The sequence below is a fragment of the Gadus chalcogrammus genome, chromosome 9 (genome assembly GCF_026213295.1).
Source record: "Gadus chalcogrammus isolate NIFS_2021 chromosome 9, NIFS_Gcha_1.0, whole genome shotgun sequence".
Taxonomy (NCBI): Eukaryota; Metazoa; Chordata; class Actinopteri; order Gadiformes; family Gadidae; genus Gadus; species Gadus chalcogrammus.
This window is the reverse complement of record NC_079420.1, coordinates 12,922,396-12,941,271: the sequence shown is the minus strand read 5'-3', so window position 1 is coordinate 12,941,271 and position 18,876 is coordinate 12,922,396. Positions and strand designations below refer to the sequence as shown.

At 42.0% G+C, this 18,876-nt stretch overlaps 1 protein-coding gene across 4 annotated transcripts in view; it reads left to right on the top strand.

Annotated features, from left to right (window-relative positions):
- The window catches only part of ppip5k1b (diphosphoinositol pentakisphosphate kinase 1b), a 31,815-nt gene extending 23,961 nt beyond the window's left edge, over positions 1–7,854 (top strand). For 2 of the 4 annotated variants that reach the window (XM_056599545.1, XM_056599547.1), the window contains 4 exons: positions 994–1,056; positions 4,558–4,695; positions 5,375–5,488; positions 6,503–7,854. In XM_056599545.1, coding sequence (XP_056455520.1) covers positions 994–1,056; positions 4,558–4,695; positions 5,375–5,488; positions 6,503–6,594 — 407 coding nt within the window. In that variant the 3' untranslated portion in view covers positions 6,595–7,854. The remainder of the gene's footprint in view (positions 1–993; positions 1,057–4,557; positions 4,696–5,374; positions 5,489–6,502) is intronic. The other 2 variants (XM_056599548.1, XM_056599546.1) reach the window with 1 other exon arrangement.
- The last annotated feature ends 11,022 nt before the right edge of the window (positions 7,855–18,876 follow it).

Genomic DNA, 18,876 nt, shown 5'->3' with positions numbered 1-18,876 from the left:
CTATGCTGATAGGTACTCTGCTTTCATACTATTGTTATTATTTGCATAGTTAGTGTCTGTTTGTATGTATTGCTTGTCTACAAAAGAACATCCCTGCTGTTGTAGATCCCCTTCCGCAGCAGCTGGTGTGGCTTAAAGACCTGTGGCAGCACGAGGAGGGAGTGAAAAGCCTTGTTCTGTTTCTGTGGCTCAGCTCCGGCTGCACCTCCAAATGTCCGCTAGATCAGAGATTTGCTCATCGGCTCAAACGAATCTCATTGTCATCATTTAAATACATAATACATAACCCACCCCATTGTCATGCCATAGATATTGAATGCATAACGCATCGTCATAACGCACACATTAAATACACAACGTGTCATCATGACGCACATATTGACATTCATTTACAGGTTCCCTGCATCTACCCTCCTCTTTTGTTGAAATGAAACACGCATATTCAAATGTATGCAGCTACGTATGCATGTATTCATTCAGGGATGGATGGATCTCCTGCAATTTTTCTTCTGTGTCCCTTTCTGTCTGTATGCTTTATGTTTTTTATCTCTCTGCCTCTCCGTGTCTCCTTTTGTCCCGTCTCCTCCACCCTTCTCTCCTTTTATTCCGTCTCCTCCACCCTTCTCTCCTTTTATTCTGTCTCCTCCACCCTTCTCTCCTTTTATTCTGTCTCCTCCACCCTTCTCTCCTTTTATTCTGTCTCCTCCACCCTTCTCTTGTTCAACTGAAAACTCTTTAATTTGACCCCAAAACAAACCGAACCAGCGCCCCACTCTTGTTGTTCAGAACTTGAAGAGGAGTACCGCCGGAACATCAGGCCTAGCCTCAACCACATTCAGTAGAACCGCTCACTTTGCCGGCACATGCCGTGTGAAGTACACACACACAAACACACACTCACGCACACACACACACACACACACACACACACACACACACACACACACACACACACACACTGGTAACACCACCATACCTTCCTTTTTTCCTCAGAGCTGTTCTCTATGCCGGCAGTAAAGAGGTTTTCTGTGTCGTTTGCCAGGCATCCGACTAATGGTATGTCTGCTTATTTTTTTTCACTTTTTACGTTCATTTGTCCACCCTCCACTTTCCTTTCTCTTGCATGACCCTTTTTGGGGAAAAGGAAACTTTTTTTCCTTTTTATTTTCGAGATTTGGGGATTTTTTGTTGACGATGGATCAGTAATTGCATTTCATAACACAAAAAACCCTTTTAATTCTCTTTGTTTGTTTTCATTAATGTTGTATCTCACAGGACACATCCCTGTGTCTGTTTCCTGTGTTGGATTTGACCACATCCTCTAACATTCACCATTTTGCCTGATCCTCATAACGCTTCTCTGCAGGACGGATGGATACAGTGTCTGCTACAGTATGTCCTGTGTGCTCACTTGCTGCTGTATTCATGAGTGGAAGCGTTGCTAACCTTAATGATAATATATGGAGCGACCCTCTTAGGTAGTGACCGGGAACTGAAGTTGTTTTTATAAACAATTTATGTATGTTTATAAAATGATCTGTCCGTGTCCTTATAATGGTGTTATTTGTAGGACAAATACATATAATAGGCATCATAGATCCCGCTGTGCTGTTTAAGTTATAAGGATATTTACTTATGAGTAGCCTTGTGGGGGGGGTGGTCTTATGTTAAATATACTGCACTATTGCAACACCATAACAGCATAATCCAGCCAAAAGTACATTTGTTTGTAATGTGGTTTTGTAATCAGAAATGAGGAATTTCATGGCTCAGCAAGAAGAAAAATGATAAGGCTCAAGACAGGGACAAACGGCGAACCTGTCAGCCAGAATATGCAGTCTGTTGCTTGGACGCCTAATCGTCAACTACTGCTGTGTTTCTAAATATTATTGTCTTATAATTTAAGCAAAAGGCAAGCTCTCTGTTATCATGCATTACAAATGGATCAAAGCGATCTGCAAATCATTGAATTGGGAATGGATTGCTAGGAACATTGACCTTTATATACAACTATTTTCTTTTGTGGAAGTTCTAGGATATTTAGATGTTTATAATGACCAAACTCTTGGTCTCGACTCCAAATTGTGTCTAGCTCCCTTGCTTTCTATGCTAGTTGATCAATGCAAATCATTGAACGCAACACATTCAGGTTATACATTTTGGCATTTGTTATTGATACTGAATGAAAACCGGCATCTCCTAGCTCCTACTTACTTGTTAAAACGGATGACTAAAAGTGCATAAATCATCCATCCACTATAGTTGGAGAATCCATGATTTGAGTCAGATCTCTCCTTCAATCCCCTCAGAGACCACTGCTGAAACTGGAGGTGGAGTGTTTAATCCCTCAAGTGAACAAAGGAACTGTGCGTCTGATTTTTATCCGCACACACCCACCCAAGTGGAGGAATTGTTATTCAAGGCCCTTTGATCATTCTTCATAAGGATTACTGGCCCAGGGATTCCAGCTTTCCTTATTCATGCTAATTGCGCCCATCACTTGAACTCTGTGTGCCTTTTCCACAGTGCGGGTTGCAATTCTGCATAGATGTGATTGCATTGTTGTGCTTCAGGCCTGATGGTTTTCTAGAGAGTGTTCACACCATTCGCATGAACAGCCATCAGAGCACCCAGTTAATGTCAGCAAAGAGCAATACTGCAGTACCAATGCTGTTGTTTTTTTCTTCACCCTTCCGTTTTTCTCACGGTTAGGCACAATGTCTCTCTTTGGCCCACAACATTTTCCTCTCACACCCTCGACTTTTGTGACACCTTGACCTCCTCCCGGTCCATTCTGCTCCTTTTCTTCCCTCTTCTTTCTTCCTCTGCCTCAACATCCACCCATCTCCCCAAAAGCCTCTAAAGGAGGGGCATCTTGTCCAGCTGCTAGGTGGTGGTGGTGGTGGTGGTGGTGGTGGTGGTGGTGGTGTCTGGGGAGCAACTGCACCGATCTGTCTATGGAAAGGGCGATGGCCCTCCACCTGCCCCCCTGCCCCTACATCGCCTGCCTCTCCCCAGGGACCGGCTAGTGGCCGCAGGCCAGCAGGGCACAGAATCCCTGTACAGTCAGCCCCTCTGCAGAGCTCTAGCCGCCTCCTCCTCCTCCTCCTCCTCCTCCTCCTCCTCCTCCTCCTCCTCCTCCTCCTCCTCCTCCTCCTCCTCCTCCTCCTCCTCCTTCATGCAAGGCTGCGGTGAATGCGGATTTGCATACCAGAGTCCATTGCTGCACATCGTACTTGGCTTCTTCCTTATTCTTCTTCTATTTTCTTTTCAGCTGGTCCTGAAATGTGGATGATTAAGTCTTTCACACCGCCACTCTTTGTGACCTGTCGTTCACAGTGCATATTGTCGCAATCATCGTTCCCCTTGTATCTGTTGTTTCTCTTTGCATGCATTCAGGATTCACCAGCCATTTCTCTCATCCGTATCCTCATGTTCAATCAATTGCTGCCCTTTTTCAAATCATTTTTTTTTTGGTGCAGAGAGAAATGTTTGAGGACCTTCTATCTGTGATTGATGCTCGCTGTGCCTTTTAAAGGTAACACTGCGGTATTTTGGAATTACTAAAGGCTTGCATAGAACATGCATGTGTGATGGATATATATAGTATCATAAAATAACGACCCCATGGGTTTCAATAGAAGGGCTTCGACTTGGCGTGTGGACTGACTGACAACATAAGGGAACATATGGGGGAGACCACATGAAGTGCTCTGGGGGAGGTCTAGGATGGACACCACACTGCATCCTGTCCTACTCCCAATACATGTTTCTGGCTTCCAGATAAAAAAACTCTGAACTGGGTCAACTTCCCAGTGATGTTTTTATTTGGGTATTGTAAACCCTGAAAATATTTTAAGGGCGAGTCTGCTGTTTTTGAGGGAGGTTCTGTCACCAGAGTTGTGCTACTCCATTTTCTTTGTAGAAAGAGAGAGTAGCGAAGTTTATTTTGTCTAGAGTTTAACCTCAATACTGGCCAGTGACAGCAAGTATTCTATCAGACTAAACTGCAAATTCTAACCCATCTTCTTGAAATCGTATTTATATAAAGCACGTGAAGATTCATTTTGGTAGAATTCATATCCTTGTTGGGGCTCTTTGGGTCCTTTATGTGTAACGAATTATCATTCATTAATGCTAAAACTGAGAACCTTTGAGGTGAGGTGCCATTGCCCTGTTCGTTAGGGAGTACAATATGTATTTCGTAAGGCGGCTTCCATGTTTCAAATGTTTGTCGTGGAGTCGTGTCAGACACCGGATGTGTCTAACGACTACGATTGAACCAATGAAAGGTAGACCGTAGTACCTCTAGCTCCACCCATACAGCAGGGTCATTTCTAAGACCGGTCCATGCACTAAAACAGGCCACCGTTCTGCATCCCCATGCGCTCCCTGAAGAGCAGCCAACACATTCAAGCAGATCTAGTCGGGCTGTATCATCGCCATCACCACCACAACCGCCACTCTTTCATTCAATCAGTGATGGAAGGGGTGGTGCAACTTTGTTTGTGTTTTTGTTTGTCTGTCCTCCTGTGTTCCTCCCTCCCCCGGCTGCAGGGTTTGAGGGCTGCTCCATGGTGCCCTCCATCTACCCGCTGGAGACGCTGCACAACTCGCTGTCCCTCAAGCAGGTGGACGAGTTCCTGAACACGGTGTGTGAGAGCAGCAGCGAGGCCCACATCAAGACCATGAAGGGTAGGCTCACGACTCAAGGCCGCGGAACGCCAGATAACTGAAACCTCTGCCAGCGTCAGGCTTTGATTTGTTTTCGGCCGTTGGATAGGCTCTGTTAGTAAAATGGATTATATATATATTTTTTACATCTTGAAAGTATTACAAATATTGCCTAAGATGAGCAATCAGGTGTGTGTGTGTGTGTGTGTGTGTGTGTGTGTGTGTGTGTGTGTGTGTGTGTGTGTGTGTGTGTGTGTGGGTGTGTGGGTGGGTGGGTGGGTGGGTGGGTGGGTGGGTGTCAGTCAAATATAAGGGAGAAGATGCATTTATACATATTCCTTGGAATAAATGATTGACAGACAATTCACTTTAACTTTACTTATCTGTTAAAAAAAAAATCACTTTTGCCGAGGAAAGTCTTGGCACACTTTTCCACTATAGTACCGATCATGACTTTTCTATGTCAATGAATGTGTGAGTAAAAAGCGACCAAAGTGGCGGTGCAAGTTAAAGCAGTGCAAGTAATTACGATGATGATTTAGTGAAAGGGATTTAGTGAATAACTCCAAGACCAATTAAGTACTGCAAATGTCAGTAGAATGTAATTTGTTTCATATTGAACGTGCCCTCCTCCTCCTCTTCCTCCTCTTCCTCTTCCTCTTCCTCCTACTCCTCCTCCTCCTCCTCCTCCTCCTCCCAGCTCTCTCTACCCTGTTTGACTCCCAGAGTCAGACGTCTCTGTACAGCCCCCAGCAGCCCCTCTCCTCCTCTGGCTCTGAGACCTCCCTCAGACCCCCCAGCCGGCCTCTGTGGCGTAAGTCTCTTCATGCTCATGCCCCCTACCGGGGACGGCCTCCCGTAGAACCCCCCCCCCATGGGAGGAGATCAATCCAGTTGTCTCTCAACTGTCCCACATTGCCCAAATTTAGATGAAACTGGAACAATGGTAATGACGGCCCGTAACAGTCAGCCCTAAAGTTAGATCGAACTATGAAAGTGAGTACCATGAATTCCCTTGCACTACTGTCTGATGCTTCTTGAGCAAAACATCACATGCAAGTCTTTCTGGCTGACAGTAGGAAGGTGGGCATGTGTTGGGTTGTTCCCACTTGGGAAACAGATATGTTGGTTGGGAAACGGGTATGTTTGCTTGTTCCCAGGTGTGTTGTGTCCAAGGGGGGTTTTGGTCCAAGGTGTGTCGGGACCCAGGTGTTTTAGGTTTGGTACTAGGTGTTGGGTGGGTCACTGCCATATTGGGTCCCAACTGTGCCCCATAGATGGGTTATTATGAGGCAGTTGCAAGGGAAGATGCTTACCGTTCTGAATGACCTTGAAGCAGACAGAAGCAGATGTCATTTACCAGGAAGCCATTTATCTTCAGGGGGTCAGACCTTGACTGTTGAATTCCAACAGCAAGCAGCATCTGTCCCACTAATATCATGTGACCTTTTGCCACCTCAAGAGCCAGAGGAATGCTCTGGCTGGGTTCTTGAAGATCACCACATTAGGAGCAAGGTTGGGCTTAGTGATTAATTGATGAACAGACGATAAATGGGAAGCAAACCGCAGTCACCTTCAACATTATTATTTTTTCTTTACTATGTGATGTTTTACTTTATTGCAGTTCTGTAATAAAAATTACCATTTATCTTCTGTTCATCAATTAATCACTAACCCCAACCTTGCTCTTAATGTGGTGCTATAATAATTTCATATAATATATATGTATTATGTGATACACGGCATATGTGGTATTTTGAAGATCTTGTGTGTGTGAGATCAGGGACTGACTGTGTGTGTGTGTGTGTGTGTGTGTGTGTGTGTGTAGATGGTAGCATCCCCTCCAGTGCAGTGTCCAGTGCGGGGCCCTCCTCACCGACCACAGAGAGCTCGGGGGTGAACTTCAGCTTCAGTGAGTAGACCCTCCTCCTCCTCCTCTTCCTCCTCCTGCTGCTGCTGCTGCTGCTGCTGCTGCAGTACCCGGACTCAGACCGGACTTGTCTGGAAAGAAGTTGGACATTTACAAGGCATTCACAAAGCAGAACCCAAACCAAGCCAATCCCTGCCATTCGTTCACAGCCAGTGTTGTCGGGTGAAACCAGAGAGTTTTGATTTAATAAAAAAATATTTTAGCAAATTGTTGAACCCACCAACCCCATTCAGATTCTCAGACATGCCTTGTTGTCACATTGTTAATGATGGTTTCGCACAGTGCAACTTTTCACAAATCAAATATTAATGTTGTTTTGTTATCAAGTGTTTATTAAGGGTAAAGTTGAACATGTTATGTTTTATTCACAATACTTGACCTGGTTCATCCACTGCAATAAAGTGGTTGATGATGGAGTCAATGTTTAACTGGACTTACAGTGATATGACTTATTTAATTTCCGTCTTGATCTTCTCTGACTTTATGAGCTGTCCATCCACTGTAAATACAGGTTTTAAACACAAGGTCAGCTTAAACTCTGGATACTGTGTGGATTCCGCCAGTTGCACTTTCTACTGTGGACATCCAACCACACTGATGTACGTGATTGTTAAGAAAGAGTGGGGTGTATCGATGGGTATAATGGGACAACCCTTCCATTGTAGATTGAATGTATGCTAAATAGCCACCTATCGTTCACATATCATTTTGTGTCTGCAATCTGCTGTCATAACCAAAGTATTAATGTATTTTTAAAAGTGCAATTACTCTAAATGGCTGCTGCCTCTGATTTAGGGACGAATTTAATCAGATGCGTCAACTATATCTTCATACGTCAAATTATGGTAAGAAAAGTAATGCTTGTATTGATGTCACCACAGACAAAAACATGCAGTGTATCACATTGTTTTTTAGGTATTCTTTCCCCGCAGCAAACCCATAAGCTATTAGTAGTAGTCCTCCAGCTGCTACTTCATCATTCAAAACCTTTTGCTGAGAGTACCCAAGTTCTTTCAACAGGATTAAACCCACCGATAACCATGGACAACCTTGTATTTTTCTGTTTTCATTGTCGCCGGCGAAACCTTCGATTTGTATATTGTATGTTGATTTCATGTGCTGAAATGACTTGGTGTATGTAATTTTTTGTTATGTAATTTATATTCTTATTTAAGAAATTGTGTGTGTATAGATGGTGGATCTGGGTTTGATAAAATGGCTAAACTGGCAATATAGTTGTGTTGTGTTTTTCCTTGTCTCTTAAGGCTCTGTTCCCATTGCAACTGACACAAAAACACATGCTGTGTGTGTGTGTGTGTGTGTGTGTGTGTGTGTGTGTGTGTGTGTGTGTGTGTGTGTGTGTGTGTGTGTGTGTGTGTGTGTGTGTGTGTGTGTGTGTGTGTGTGTGTGTGTGTGTGTGTGTGTGGTGTGCACCTATGACTCAGACAATCAGCCGGTTGCTGCTCCGCAGACCAAGACCATTGATAGTGCTATTAAACCTCCCTTTCCCCATCTTTTGCTATCGGCTGGCGATCAAACATGTTGGTGGGGCACAGTAATAGACAGGGGGTCTGAGGTCCCCCCCCCACCCCCCATAATTATTTTGGAATTTAATAGATTTGATTTCCTGTATGCTGGTGCATTTTGGGGATGGCCACTACCTATTTACCTACTTTTCATTCAGATTCATAGCCTACATCCTGACTTGCAGGGCCTGGACAAGCTTACACTTACCTACTTCATGGCCATTTTTTTATTGGTCGTCATGAAAAAAAGCATAAATGGTAACACTGCTGTCTTTGTCAAATAAAATATAAGCGGTAACACTGTTGTTTTTTATTGGTCGTCATGAAAAAAAACATAAGGGGTAACACTGTTGTTTTTTATTGGTCGTCATGAAAAAAAACATAAGGGGTAACGCTGTTGTTTTTGTCTAAGAAAACATAAGGGGTAACACTGTTTTTTATTGGTCGTCATGAAAAAAAGCATAAATGGTAACACTGCTGTCTTTGTTAAATAAAATATAAGCGGTAACACTTGTTTTTTATTGGTCGTCATGAAAAAAAACATAAGGGGTAACACTGTTGTTTTTTATTGGTCGTCATGAAAAAAAACAAGGGGTAACACTGTTGTTTTTTATTGGTCGTCATGAAAAAAAACATAAGGGGTAACACTTGTTTTTTATTGGTCGTCATGAAAAAAAACATAAGGGGTAACACTGTTGTTTTTTATTGGTCGTCATGAAAAAAAACATAAGGGGTAACACTGTTGTTTTTTATTGGTCGTCATGAAAAAAAACATAAGGGGTAACACTGTTGTTTTTTATTGGTCGTCATGAAAAAAAACATAAGGGGTAACACTGTTGTTTTTTATTGGTCGTCATGAAAAAAAACATAAGGGGTAACACTGTTGTTTTTTATTGGTCGTCATGAAAAAAAACATAAGGGGTAACACTGTTGTTTTTTATTGGTCGTCATGAAAAAAAACATAAGGGGTAACACTGTTTTTTTTTATTGGTCGTCATGAAAAAAAACATAAGGGGTAACACTGTTGTTTTTTATTGGTCGTCATGAAAAAAAACATAAGGGGTAACACTGTTGTTTTTTATTGGTCGTCATGAAAAAAAACATAAGGGGTAACACTGTTGTTTTTTATTGGTCGTCATGAAAAAAACCATAAGGGGTAACACTGTTGTTTTTTATTGGTCGTCATGAAAAAAAACATAAGGGGTAACACTGTTGTTTTTTATTGGTCGTCATGAAAAAAAACATAAGGGGTAACACTGTTGTTTTTTATTGGTCGTCATGAAAAAAAACATAAGGGGTAACACTGTTGTTTTTTATTGGTCGTCTTGAAAAAAAGCATAAAGGGTAACACTGTTGTCTTTGTCAAATAAAATATAAGGGGTAACACTGTTCTTTTTTTATTGGTCGTCATGAAAAAAAACATAAGGGAAATAATAGAAATACACACATACATTTTAATGACATGTATATCCTCTTTATTGATGATTGATTATTGTGTATTGTCATCGCCTCTGTGGTGCAGTGGAGTGCACTCTGCCTAACCCACTGGAGACCGCGGCTGAAATTCTGTGGAAAACACAATATCTTTAATTTTAAACGTAATGCTATCATGTCTATTGCACTGTCATATAAAACCTCCGACATCATTAAACTACAAATCTCAGTGGGAAGTGGAGAGAGTTGTGAGCTAAACACCTGGAGACCAGGGTTCAAGTCCGGTTGATCTCCTCTGGTGGAAGACGTATATTTCTATTTCATGCGAATTATAAAGTCAAGTATAACCATTGTTTAGACTTTATTCGGTGTCTTGATGGTGCATTGATAAGTTTGGAGGTTAACACTCTAAACAGCTCAGGTTCGGATCCCCGTAAAAACGTAGACAGGGGTACCACTATCATTTTTATTTGGTCAACATGGAAAAAACATGAGGGGTAACTGTCGTTTTTTATCGGCCATCATGAAATAAACATAAGGGGTAACACTGTCGATATTTATCAAATAAAACATAGGGGGTAACACTGTGGTTTTTTATTGGTCGTCATGAAAAAAAACACAAGGGGTAACACTGTCGTTTTTATCAAATGAAACATTGAGGGGTAACACTGTCGTTTTTATCAAATGAAACATAAGGGGTAACACAGTCGATATTTATCCATTAAAACATAGGGGGTAACACTGTCGTTTTTATCAAATGAAACATGAGGGATGACACTGTTGTTTTTCTTTGGTCGTCATGAAAAAAACCATAAGGGGTAACACTGTTGTCTTTTATTGGACGTCATGAAAAAAAACATAAGGGGTGACACTTTTTTTTTTTATTGGTCGTCATGAAAAAAAACATAAGGGGTAACACTGTTGTTTTTTATTGGTCGTCATGAAAAAAACAGAACCAAAGGCCTCTTGCTAATTTTTAGTAGGACACATTATTGTAATGATGATAATGAATGTAAAGTTCCCCTTCCCTTAGAATTTTTAAAATAAAAAGTGCAACAGAGACATACTGACGGGACTTGAACTCAGAACTCGAGGGCCTAGAGTCGTGTGCTCTGTCCGCTGCACCATGGAGAAACAGCCCTGGATATAGTCGAAAGTTATACTTGACCTTATGAATAACTTCACATTGTTAGGCTCATGAAATCGTCTGGTTCCCGTGGAGACCGCCCAAAGTAGGGCTTTTACATGATTTGATGTCATAGAGAGGTTACATATGACATTAAATACACATGGTAGTAAGCTTAATCTTCAGACTTCACTCTGTCACTCACTCAATCTTGGTCTGAATGATGTTTTTCACTCCGACCACATGCCATCGCTCAGGCCGAATGATCGAGTGTGCCAGGACTTAAACCCCGATCTCGAGCGCTGCCATCCAAGAGCCCTCACCGCTGCACCGTCGAGACACTACTAAGTGGGCGGAGGTTATAGTTGACTTAAAACTCACATGACATTGTTCGGCTTCTAACTCTACATCAAGCTCCAGTGAAGACCTATCGTGGCAGGACTCCAGGGGTAGCTATGAACAGCTCTATCAGCTGCACCCTTGTGACGTCATGATTTGATGTAACATCACACATTGTTGTTAGATTTACAAAAAACGTTAGACTTTTTAGCTAAAAACAAACAAAAATACAAAGCATTTTCAAAGTTGCGCCGAGCTTAACAGGGCTAAAAAGAACCATAGGGCCTATGAGCCCTTCATAATGGGTTCTGATTGGTTCTGATTGGTTGAGGGTTAGGGTTAGTTATCGGTAGAACTGTTAAACAAGAGATAGACTGTGTTCTCTTCATCGACTGAATATGAGAGGTGGGATGGAGTCTGATGGGCACAGGAATAAACAGCAACACTCAAGTCACTGCCCATATGGTCGATCAAAATGTATAGCTTTTTATTTGAATTGACTGAATGACGACTACAGGGAATGGAACTGACAAAGGTTGATACATGCTTTTTTTGATGGATTCAGTGCAGACATATGCTGTTATTGTTGGTCGGGATAATGCCGATAATGATAATGCCGTGTGAACAATTGCATGATAATTAGTTGTTTGACGAGCAAACATTTTTTTAAAGTTAAAAATCCTAACAATTTTTTTTTATGAATCAACTTTAAAACAAGTTGATCGACTTCCACTTTCCATGCGCATCATTTATGTAGGCCTACTTGAAAACCAAAAAAATCGAACTAAACGCCTGTTTTTACTTAGGCCTACCTGTTTTAAACACGGAAGAAATCCATATTTCACTTTCATCAACCAATGATTACAAACCAAGTGTTTCATTGATTTTTTTGGGGTACCATTTTGGACCTTTGGATGACATCAAAATCAGTGGACGACATGGAGCTAAGAGAAGGATGGAGCAGTGCTTGGCCTGTCCACCCCTAGCGGCTCCGGTCTGCTAGCACGGCGGTGGCTGGCAGCAGTCGGCACGACGTCCACCAAGACCTGCACCGTGTGGGCCAGCTGACCCAGGCCCTCGTCCTCGGTGATCAACTGGGCGGCACAGATGGATTCCTGGGGAGGAAAGGAAAAGGGTGAGGGACTGCATATCGGTGTCTTTTAATTTGTCGCTTTTCATTAGAGCCGTGCAACATGCAGTCATGGGGTCACAAGACGTACGCTATTAACGAAATGGAAAGAAGTGCAAGGAAAGTGCGCAACTTACATCGGAAAGAAAAATAACATTCTAAGTAAAGTATAGGAAGCATGGATGAGCTTGCAACAAAATGCTCACTTGATGCTAATGTAGTCTCATGCGGGGCGAAAAAAACACCATGATTGTTTTCCCTCTAGATACGTTAGCCCTTATCAAGCAGTTCTAGATGGTTAGTGTCCAGCCAGTGTGACGAAGCAAACCATAGCAGCCTCAGACCCAGCCAGATGGATGTAGATAGTGGAAACTAATAGAAGGGTGTTAACCTGCATTATGTACTCTCTCCTTCCTCCCCCATGTTAACCATATTACCAAACCTGCCTTTTTCCACCTCCGAAACATCGCCCGCCTCCGCCCCAAGCTGTCAACTACCGCTGCTGCGACACTCATCCACGCTTTAATTTCATCCAGGCTTGACTACTGCAATGGTCTTCTCTACGGCACCACCAACAAGGTCCTCAAAAAACTTCAATATGTCCAGAACTCAGCTGCACACCTCCTCACTGGTACCCGCTCCAGAGAACACATCACACCTGTCCTCCGTGAACTCCATTGGCTTCCAATTAAACACAGAATCAACTTCAAAATCGTACTCATCACCTACAAGGCCCTCAACAGCCTAGCCCCCCCCCTACCTTGCCAACCTCCTCCATCACCACGCCCCCTCCCGATTCCTCAGGTCCATCTCTGCCAACCTGCTACGAGTTCCACGGACTAAGCGCTGGACTTGGGGTGATCGGGCCTTCTCAGTTGCTGCCCCTACCCTTTGGAATTCACTCCCCACCCAAATCAAAGTCTCTCCAACCCTCTCTTCTTTCAAATCTGCACTCAAAACATACCTTTTTACACTAGCCTTCCCCACCTAACTCCCACCTTATTCTTCATGTTTAACCTCTGTTTTTCTTTTATTCCTAGTCTGTCTTACATAGTTTTGATAGGGCAATATGTAAAGCGTCTTAGAGTACCATATTAAGCACTATATAAATTTCATTTATTATTATTATTATTATTATTCATAATAATAATAATAATAATAATAACGCATTGGGTAGAAGCAAACAGTGAATTAATTAAGCATTCTTTCTACGTAAATTGTCATTAATAAGCAGAAGGGTTCTGCTTCAGGCCTCATCTGCCTTTCTCGAGGTGTATGTGTGCACATATAATTATAAATGATACTGTATATATATATATATAGGCCTACAGTATGTGTGTGTGTGTGTGTGTGTATGTGTATATAGTTTATATACATACACATATGTGTATATATGCTTAATAAAGAGGCTATTGATTGCTTTTTAACAATTATAATTCTCTGGTCTAACTACCATGCCGTCCCACATCCTCCTCTCCTCTACACGCTCCTCTCCTCTATAAGCACAATATCTAATGGCTCTGCCTCTGCCGCTGTTCACTTGCCCACATCCCCTTCCTCCCTCCACACTCCTCTCCCGAAGCGGCCTCTAGTGATGACTCACACCTCCTCGCCTTGCTGCCACACGTTGCCATGGCGACGTCCCCAGATGTATTTCTCTCCACGAAAGCAACCGTGGATGAATGGAAGGACAGAGTGGAGAAAAAAAAGCTGAGTCATACAAAGCCAAGAGGCATATGTCCCCCACCGTGCCGTCTCACATGCAGAGCCCTCTATTCTCACATTCACACGCTTGTTGATCTGTAGCGTGATTAACACGTAAAGGGTTTTGTAGACAGGACTACGTAGGACTACACATGGCGATGTAAACATAAGGGAATGTAGGCCGGCCTACGCGTACAGGGGGATGTACACTTTAAGTGTAATGCAGCCCTACAAATACACAATATTGGGTGAATCATTCTGCCACCGACATTTAGTCAACCATTCTAAAGGTTTCTTCCATTTTAAAGTTGTAATGCCAAACCGGGGCTCATTCTAATTTGAGGATAATTGTATTAAAAAATGGTAGTTCTTCTGTGGCAGATTGGAGATGAAAAAAATCCACATTCCTCCATGCCGTTGAAGGCTCCGTTCACTATCATGGGCCCTTCACAACCGAACTATCACTCCGCAAGTAGTACTGTAATTTATCATCCCCAGCGTAGGCTACTCGGTTGCCAAGCGACGTCAACGTCTTTTGCAGACTATTTCTCTGCTGATCAACACTACGAATTCTGGTAACAAATAAATTGTAAAAAGACACACCGTGTGAAGTGATTTTTTTGGTTTGACAAGTAGCCGTGTAATAAGCAGGATTATGTAAAGTACGTCGCCGGTCATTATCGAAAATAAGCCCCTTCAGGGCGAAGCAAGACACCTCCGCTGCGCATCGGTGTCCTGTTCGCCCTGTCTGGGCTTATTTTCCCGATAATGACCGGCGTTCTATACATTTATCTGTTACATAATTCACCGCCGGAAGTTGTGAAGGCCCATGCAAGTGAACGGCGCGTTCCACAGCATTGAGAAGAGCCGTGTAATGAGATAAGATAATGATGGGGAAGAAATTTCTCTTGCTTGCGGAGTGTTTCTCTTATTAAAAATAAATTATGTAATCATAATGTATCAAATTCTTTATTTCATGTTATTGTTTTTATATCAAATTAAATGTTAACTTTCAGTTTTAAATCTAAATGAATGCTGCCCGACTCAGCAAATGAAATGCAGGATAACACATGATTACTGAAATTGCCGTTTCCAGTGTTCAATAACCTTGAATCGGATAGTTACCCTTAAGTCGGCTGAATTATTGAATGTCTTCTCCAAAGTATCCCCCAATTCAGTCCCGCCTATGCTGCACCTGTCACTGCAATAGTCGCCCTCTGGTGCAGCTGCTGTCAGACTAGTTGAATTATACTCATTGACTTGTCTCCCAACCAGTCACACACAGCTCCGTTACAGGGGATGCTGGCAGCAAACCAGCAATTACATGTCGGCAGTCTTCACAATCACATACACATGCGCACACACACGCACATACACATTAAAACAAATGCACAGACAAGTATCACCAACACCACACCGTCACCGCCTCTACCGAAACTTAGGATATAAGTTCCCATGGAAACCATGGGGGGCTAGAGAGGGGCTTGTTTCCCTGGGCAATGAAGAGCAAATGAGGCTAAGGAATGGTCTCCTCACTCAACCCAGGAAAACAAAACAAAGAGTGAGAGAGAGAGAGAGAGAGAGAGAGAGAGAGAGAGAGAGAGAGAGAGAGAGAGAGAGAGAGAGAGAGAGAGAGAGCAAGAGAGGTGGGTGTGAAATAGTAGGAGCAGGAAAGGCTAGAGGGTTTGCAAAAGCTAACTTATTAATGTCATTTGTGTATTGTTATTTATAATGCCTCCAATTAATCTGCCAAAAGAAAAACAAGTGGCTCTTTAGAGGTTGATGGTATGGTTTGGTCAGGGCCGTTGCTACAATTCCTGGGCCCCTAGACAAGATTTACTGATGGGCCCCCCTGCGCTGAATTGTTGACGGGGGGGGGGGGGGGGGGTGGAAAGAGCAATTGTTGACGAGGGAGCAATTGTTGACGGGGGGGGGGGGGGGGGGGAAGAGCAATTGTTGACGAGGGAGCAATTGTTGACGGGGGGGGGGGGGGGGGTGGAAAGAGCAATTGTTGACGGGACGGGACGGGACGGGGCGCTATGGTAGTACTATTTTTTTTTTTTTTTTTTTGTGGGCCCCCCCTGGGCTGTGGGCCCCTAGAATCGTCATCACCTTTCACCCCTTATCGACGGCCCTGGGTTTGGTGAACAGTCAGTTATTTGAATGAGTAATAATATGTGCTTTTCTCCTGTCTTCTCTTTCTGCGTCTCATTATGTTAGGTCTCCATGGTAACCTAACTAAATGATGTCATGTAGAAAATGGAAGAATGTTGTTCGAATTGTAATGTAAATTATGACCTTCGACCTTGACTCTGTGGAGCAGTGGAAGACCTGGGTTCAATCGAGTCAGGTGAGGGCAGTCTCCATGGAAACCTCGTTGGCAGACAGATAATAGTTACTAGTAAAGTGTTGAAAGAGACAAAAACAAACAACAAGTTTGGATTTCAATCTACTTTAATTGATTAATTCACCAGGCTGGTTCCCTTTTACAATGACTCAGCAGTAATTCTAGTTTTACAATTGAGATAAAGAGAGAAAGAGAGACAGAGATACAGAATATTACAATGTCCAAAATGAGAAACTAACAGAATTACAAGTAGTACAGCGTCCTCTAAACATTTTCATAGGTTAAACCATAAAAGCACAGCCCAGTATTATATTCGGCAATTTCAATGCCAGTTAAGACAATAAGCTTTTTTTTCTTCCAAATATACCTCTTTAAAATATCTTGAAATAGATATTTAAATCAAATTATCACATTCAGGCATATAACTAAATATTTCACATGCAGAAAGGTTAGATGGACGAATGACACTGTTGTGGTCTATTGGTTTCCTTATATTTACTGTCGGCGTGATCATGGATTTGAATGTCATGTTGTTTGAGTCAGCAGTATGTGTCGATATCTGTTGTCAGAGCTCTGCAGTGTTGAGCATATATTTAAAATCAGCTAAAATGACAAGAAGGATAACATCTTTCAGGGATTTTTGTAAGATGTACTATTCAATCTGTTTTAGTCTGCATGTGTTTCAAGTTATATTCAGGAAAAGGAAAATGTTACAGATGCAGTTAGTACTCTTGTCACTGTGACAATATTGTTCATTGCGGAATCACACTTGATTTCTGAAATAGCAAAAAAAAAACTATTTTGGGAGGTAGGGTTACAACTGAAACCACCATCACTTAACAGATGTCCCGTGTTGATGTTCCAGTCAGAACCCCGACACAACACTTCAGCCCAGCCTCCTCTCTCTGTAACATCCTATTTTGGGAAAAGGTTAAAGATTGGGATCCTTGTTCATTGCTTTGATCCAGCAATATTCCGATCCTACATTCAGAAAAATAGCCTATTTTTGTTTATATTATTATTATTTCACAGCTAGATAGCAATGCCCTAGGAGTCACAGGTTCCTAAGACCAACGATTTGGATTCCGCCAACATAAAACCTCTTTCAAGACTTATTCAACCATCTTAAAAAAAATGAAAGAAATCATTCAAAAACAATCATTTAACAAATCCTCTTTTTTTCTCCCTGTACATTATACATCCCATACAGCATTGAAAAACTTGTTCACTTCATACTTGGCCACACCTTAGTCTCTCTTGGGCATAATGGAAAATATCTCTGTCTGAACCGCCACATATAGCATACATAAAGGCTTATTTCAGTGTGTTGACAGGGAAAGCGTGAATAAAGTGCAAAATCTTTACTAAAAGTCTTAAAGACTTGTTGATATGTTGGCTCATCTATTGTAGTACACTTGCACAGTGGGCCAAGCAGGGTAACACGCCTTCCAGTAAGTTGTTGGGGAAAAGGGAAGCTGGTTTATTTGAAGTAGTCCTCAGTTAATTGATCCTAAGCCTTATTAATGGGGCATGCAATGTTTTAACGATAATAAACAGCAATCACGTGAGCTTACGAGGAGTTTTTTCTTTTCAGGACCTTTGGGGTGACAATATTTTATTTCAGTCAGTTCACCCCAGACTGGCCCATAGCTAGCCTCAACTCTGCCTCTCAGAAACAATTGCTATGTAAACAGAAAGTTGAGTTTTAACCTCAAAGAGCCAACTCTGAGAAGAATGTTTTGTCTATGTAATTTTAGAGTCATTAAATGTCAATGATCCGACTACAAATCATTTGACAGTATAAGCTTAGAGAGTTAAACTACGTCTTGTTTACGATCACAATACAATAAGAACAGAACACAAACCCTTTTGAAGACATAGAAATGTCGTTATAGGCTTGTAAAAAAAAAAAAAAAGCAGCTCTCTTTAGTATGTATTTGTATAACTATTGTTAATACCTTCCATAACTCTGTTCTGTATGACTGTGATCACATTCATGGTCATCCATGATCAATATCACTGATAACTGTTAATTTAAAGTTAAACAAATCCTTCATTTTTCTTGTAACTCTAAGTTGGAGGCAACTGTGGAGATCATTATTTATATCAAATATTGCGTTATGCCACATATCTTCCAACTTTTGTATTTATAATGATAATAACACATAACGGGGCTTATCCTATGACACACAACACATCCAACATCACAACAGCTTCCCCCCCAAAAAAGTGCATTCTTGCTTGGTGCAAATCCTTGCTTCTTAACATTCATATACGTTCATTTCTGTTCCTGTGGATAACTTTGAATATAATCTTTGACAAATGCGTCCATTCTTCTCTCCTGTTACTGATACAGATCTGCATCAGAAATGTAAATAATATCAAAAAATCGTTGTCTTGTGATCACAACGTGTTGGGGTGGGAAATGTTGCAGAGTGTGAATATGTGAACTGGTTGGTCCTCAAAGTCTTCCTACGTGACTCATTTGAGTGGGTTTACCCTGCGTTCGATCCCTGGTTCAGGTTTGGCTGACGTGCAGCCTGTAAAATAGCCCAGCCTCCTACCACCACTTGAAAGGCACATATGAGCCTCCTCCTTCCACATCATCTCATACATATGAATGGAAGCAACCAATAAATACAAACTCCATCGCATAATATCCACCCC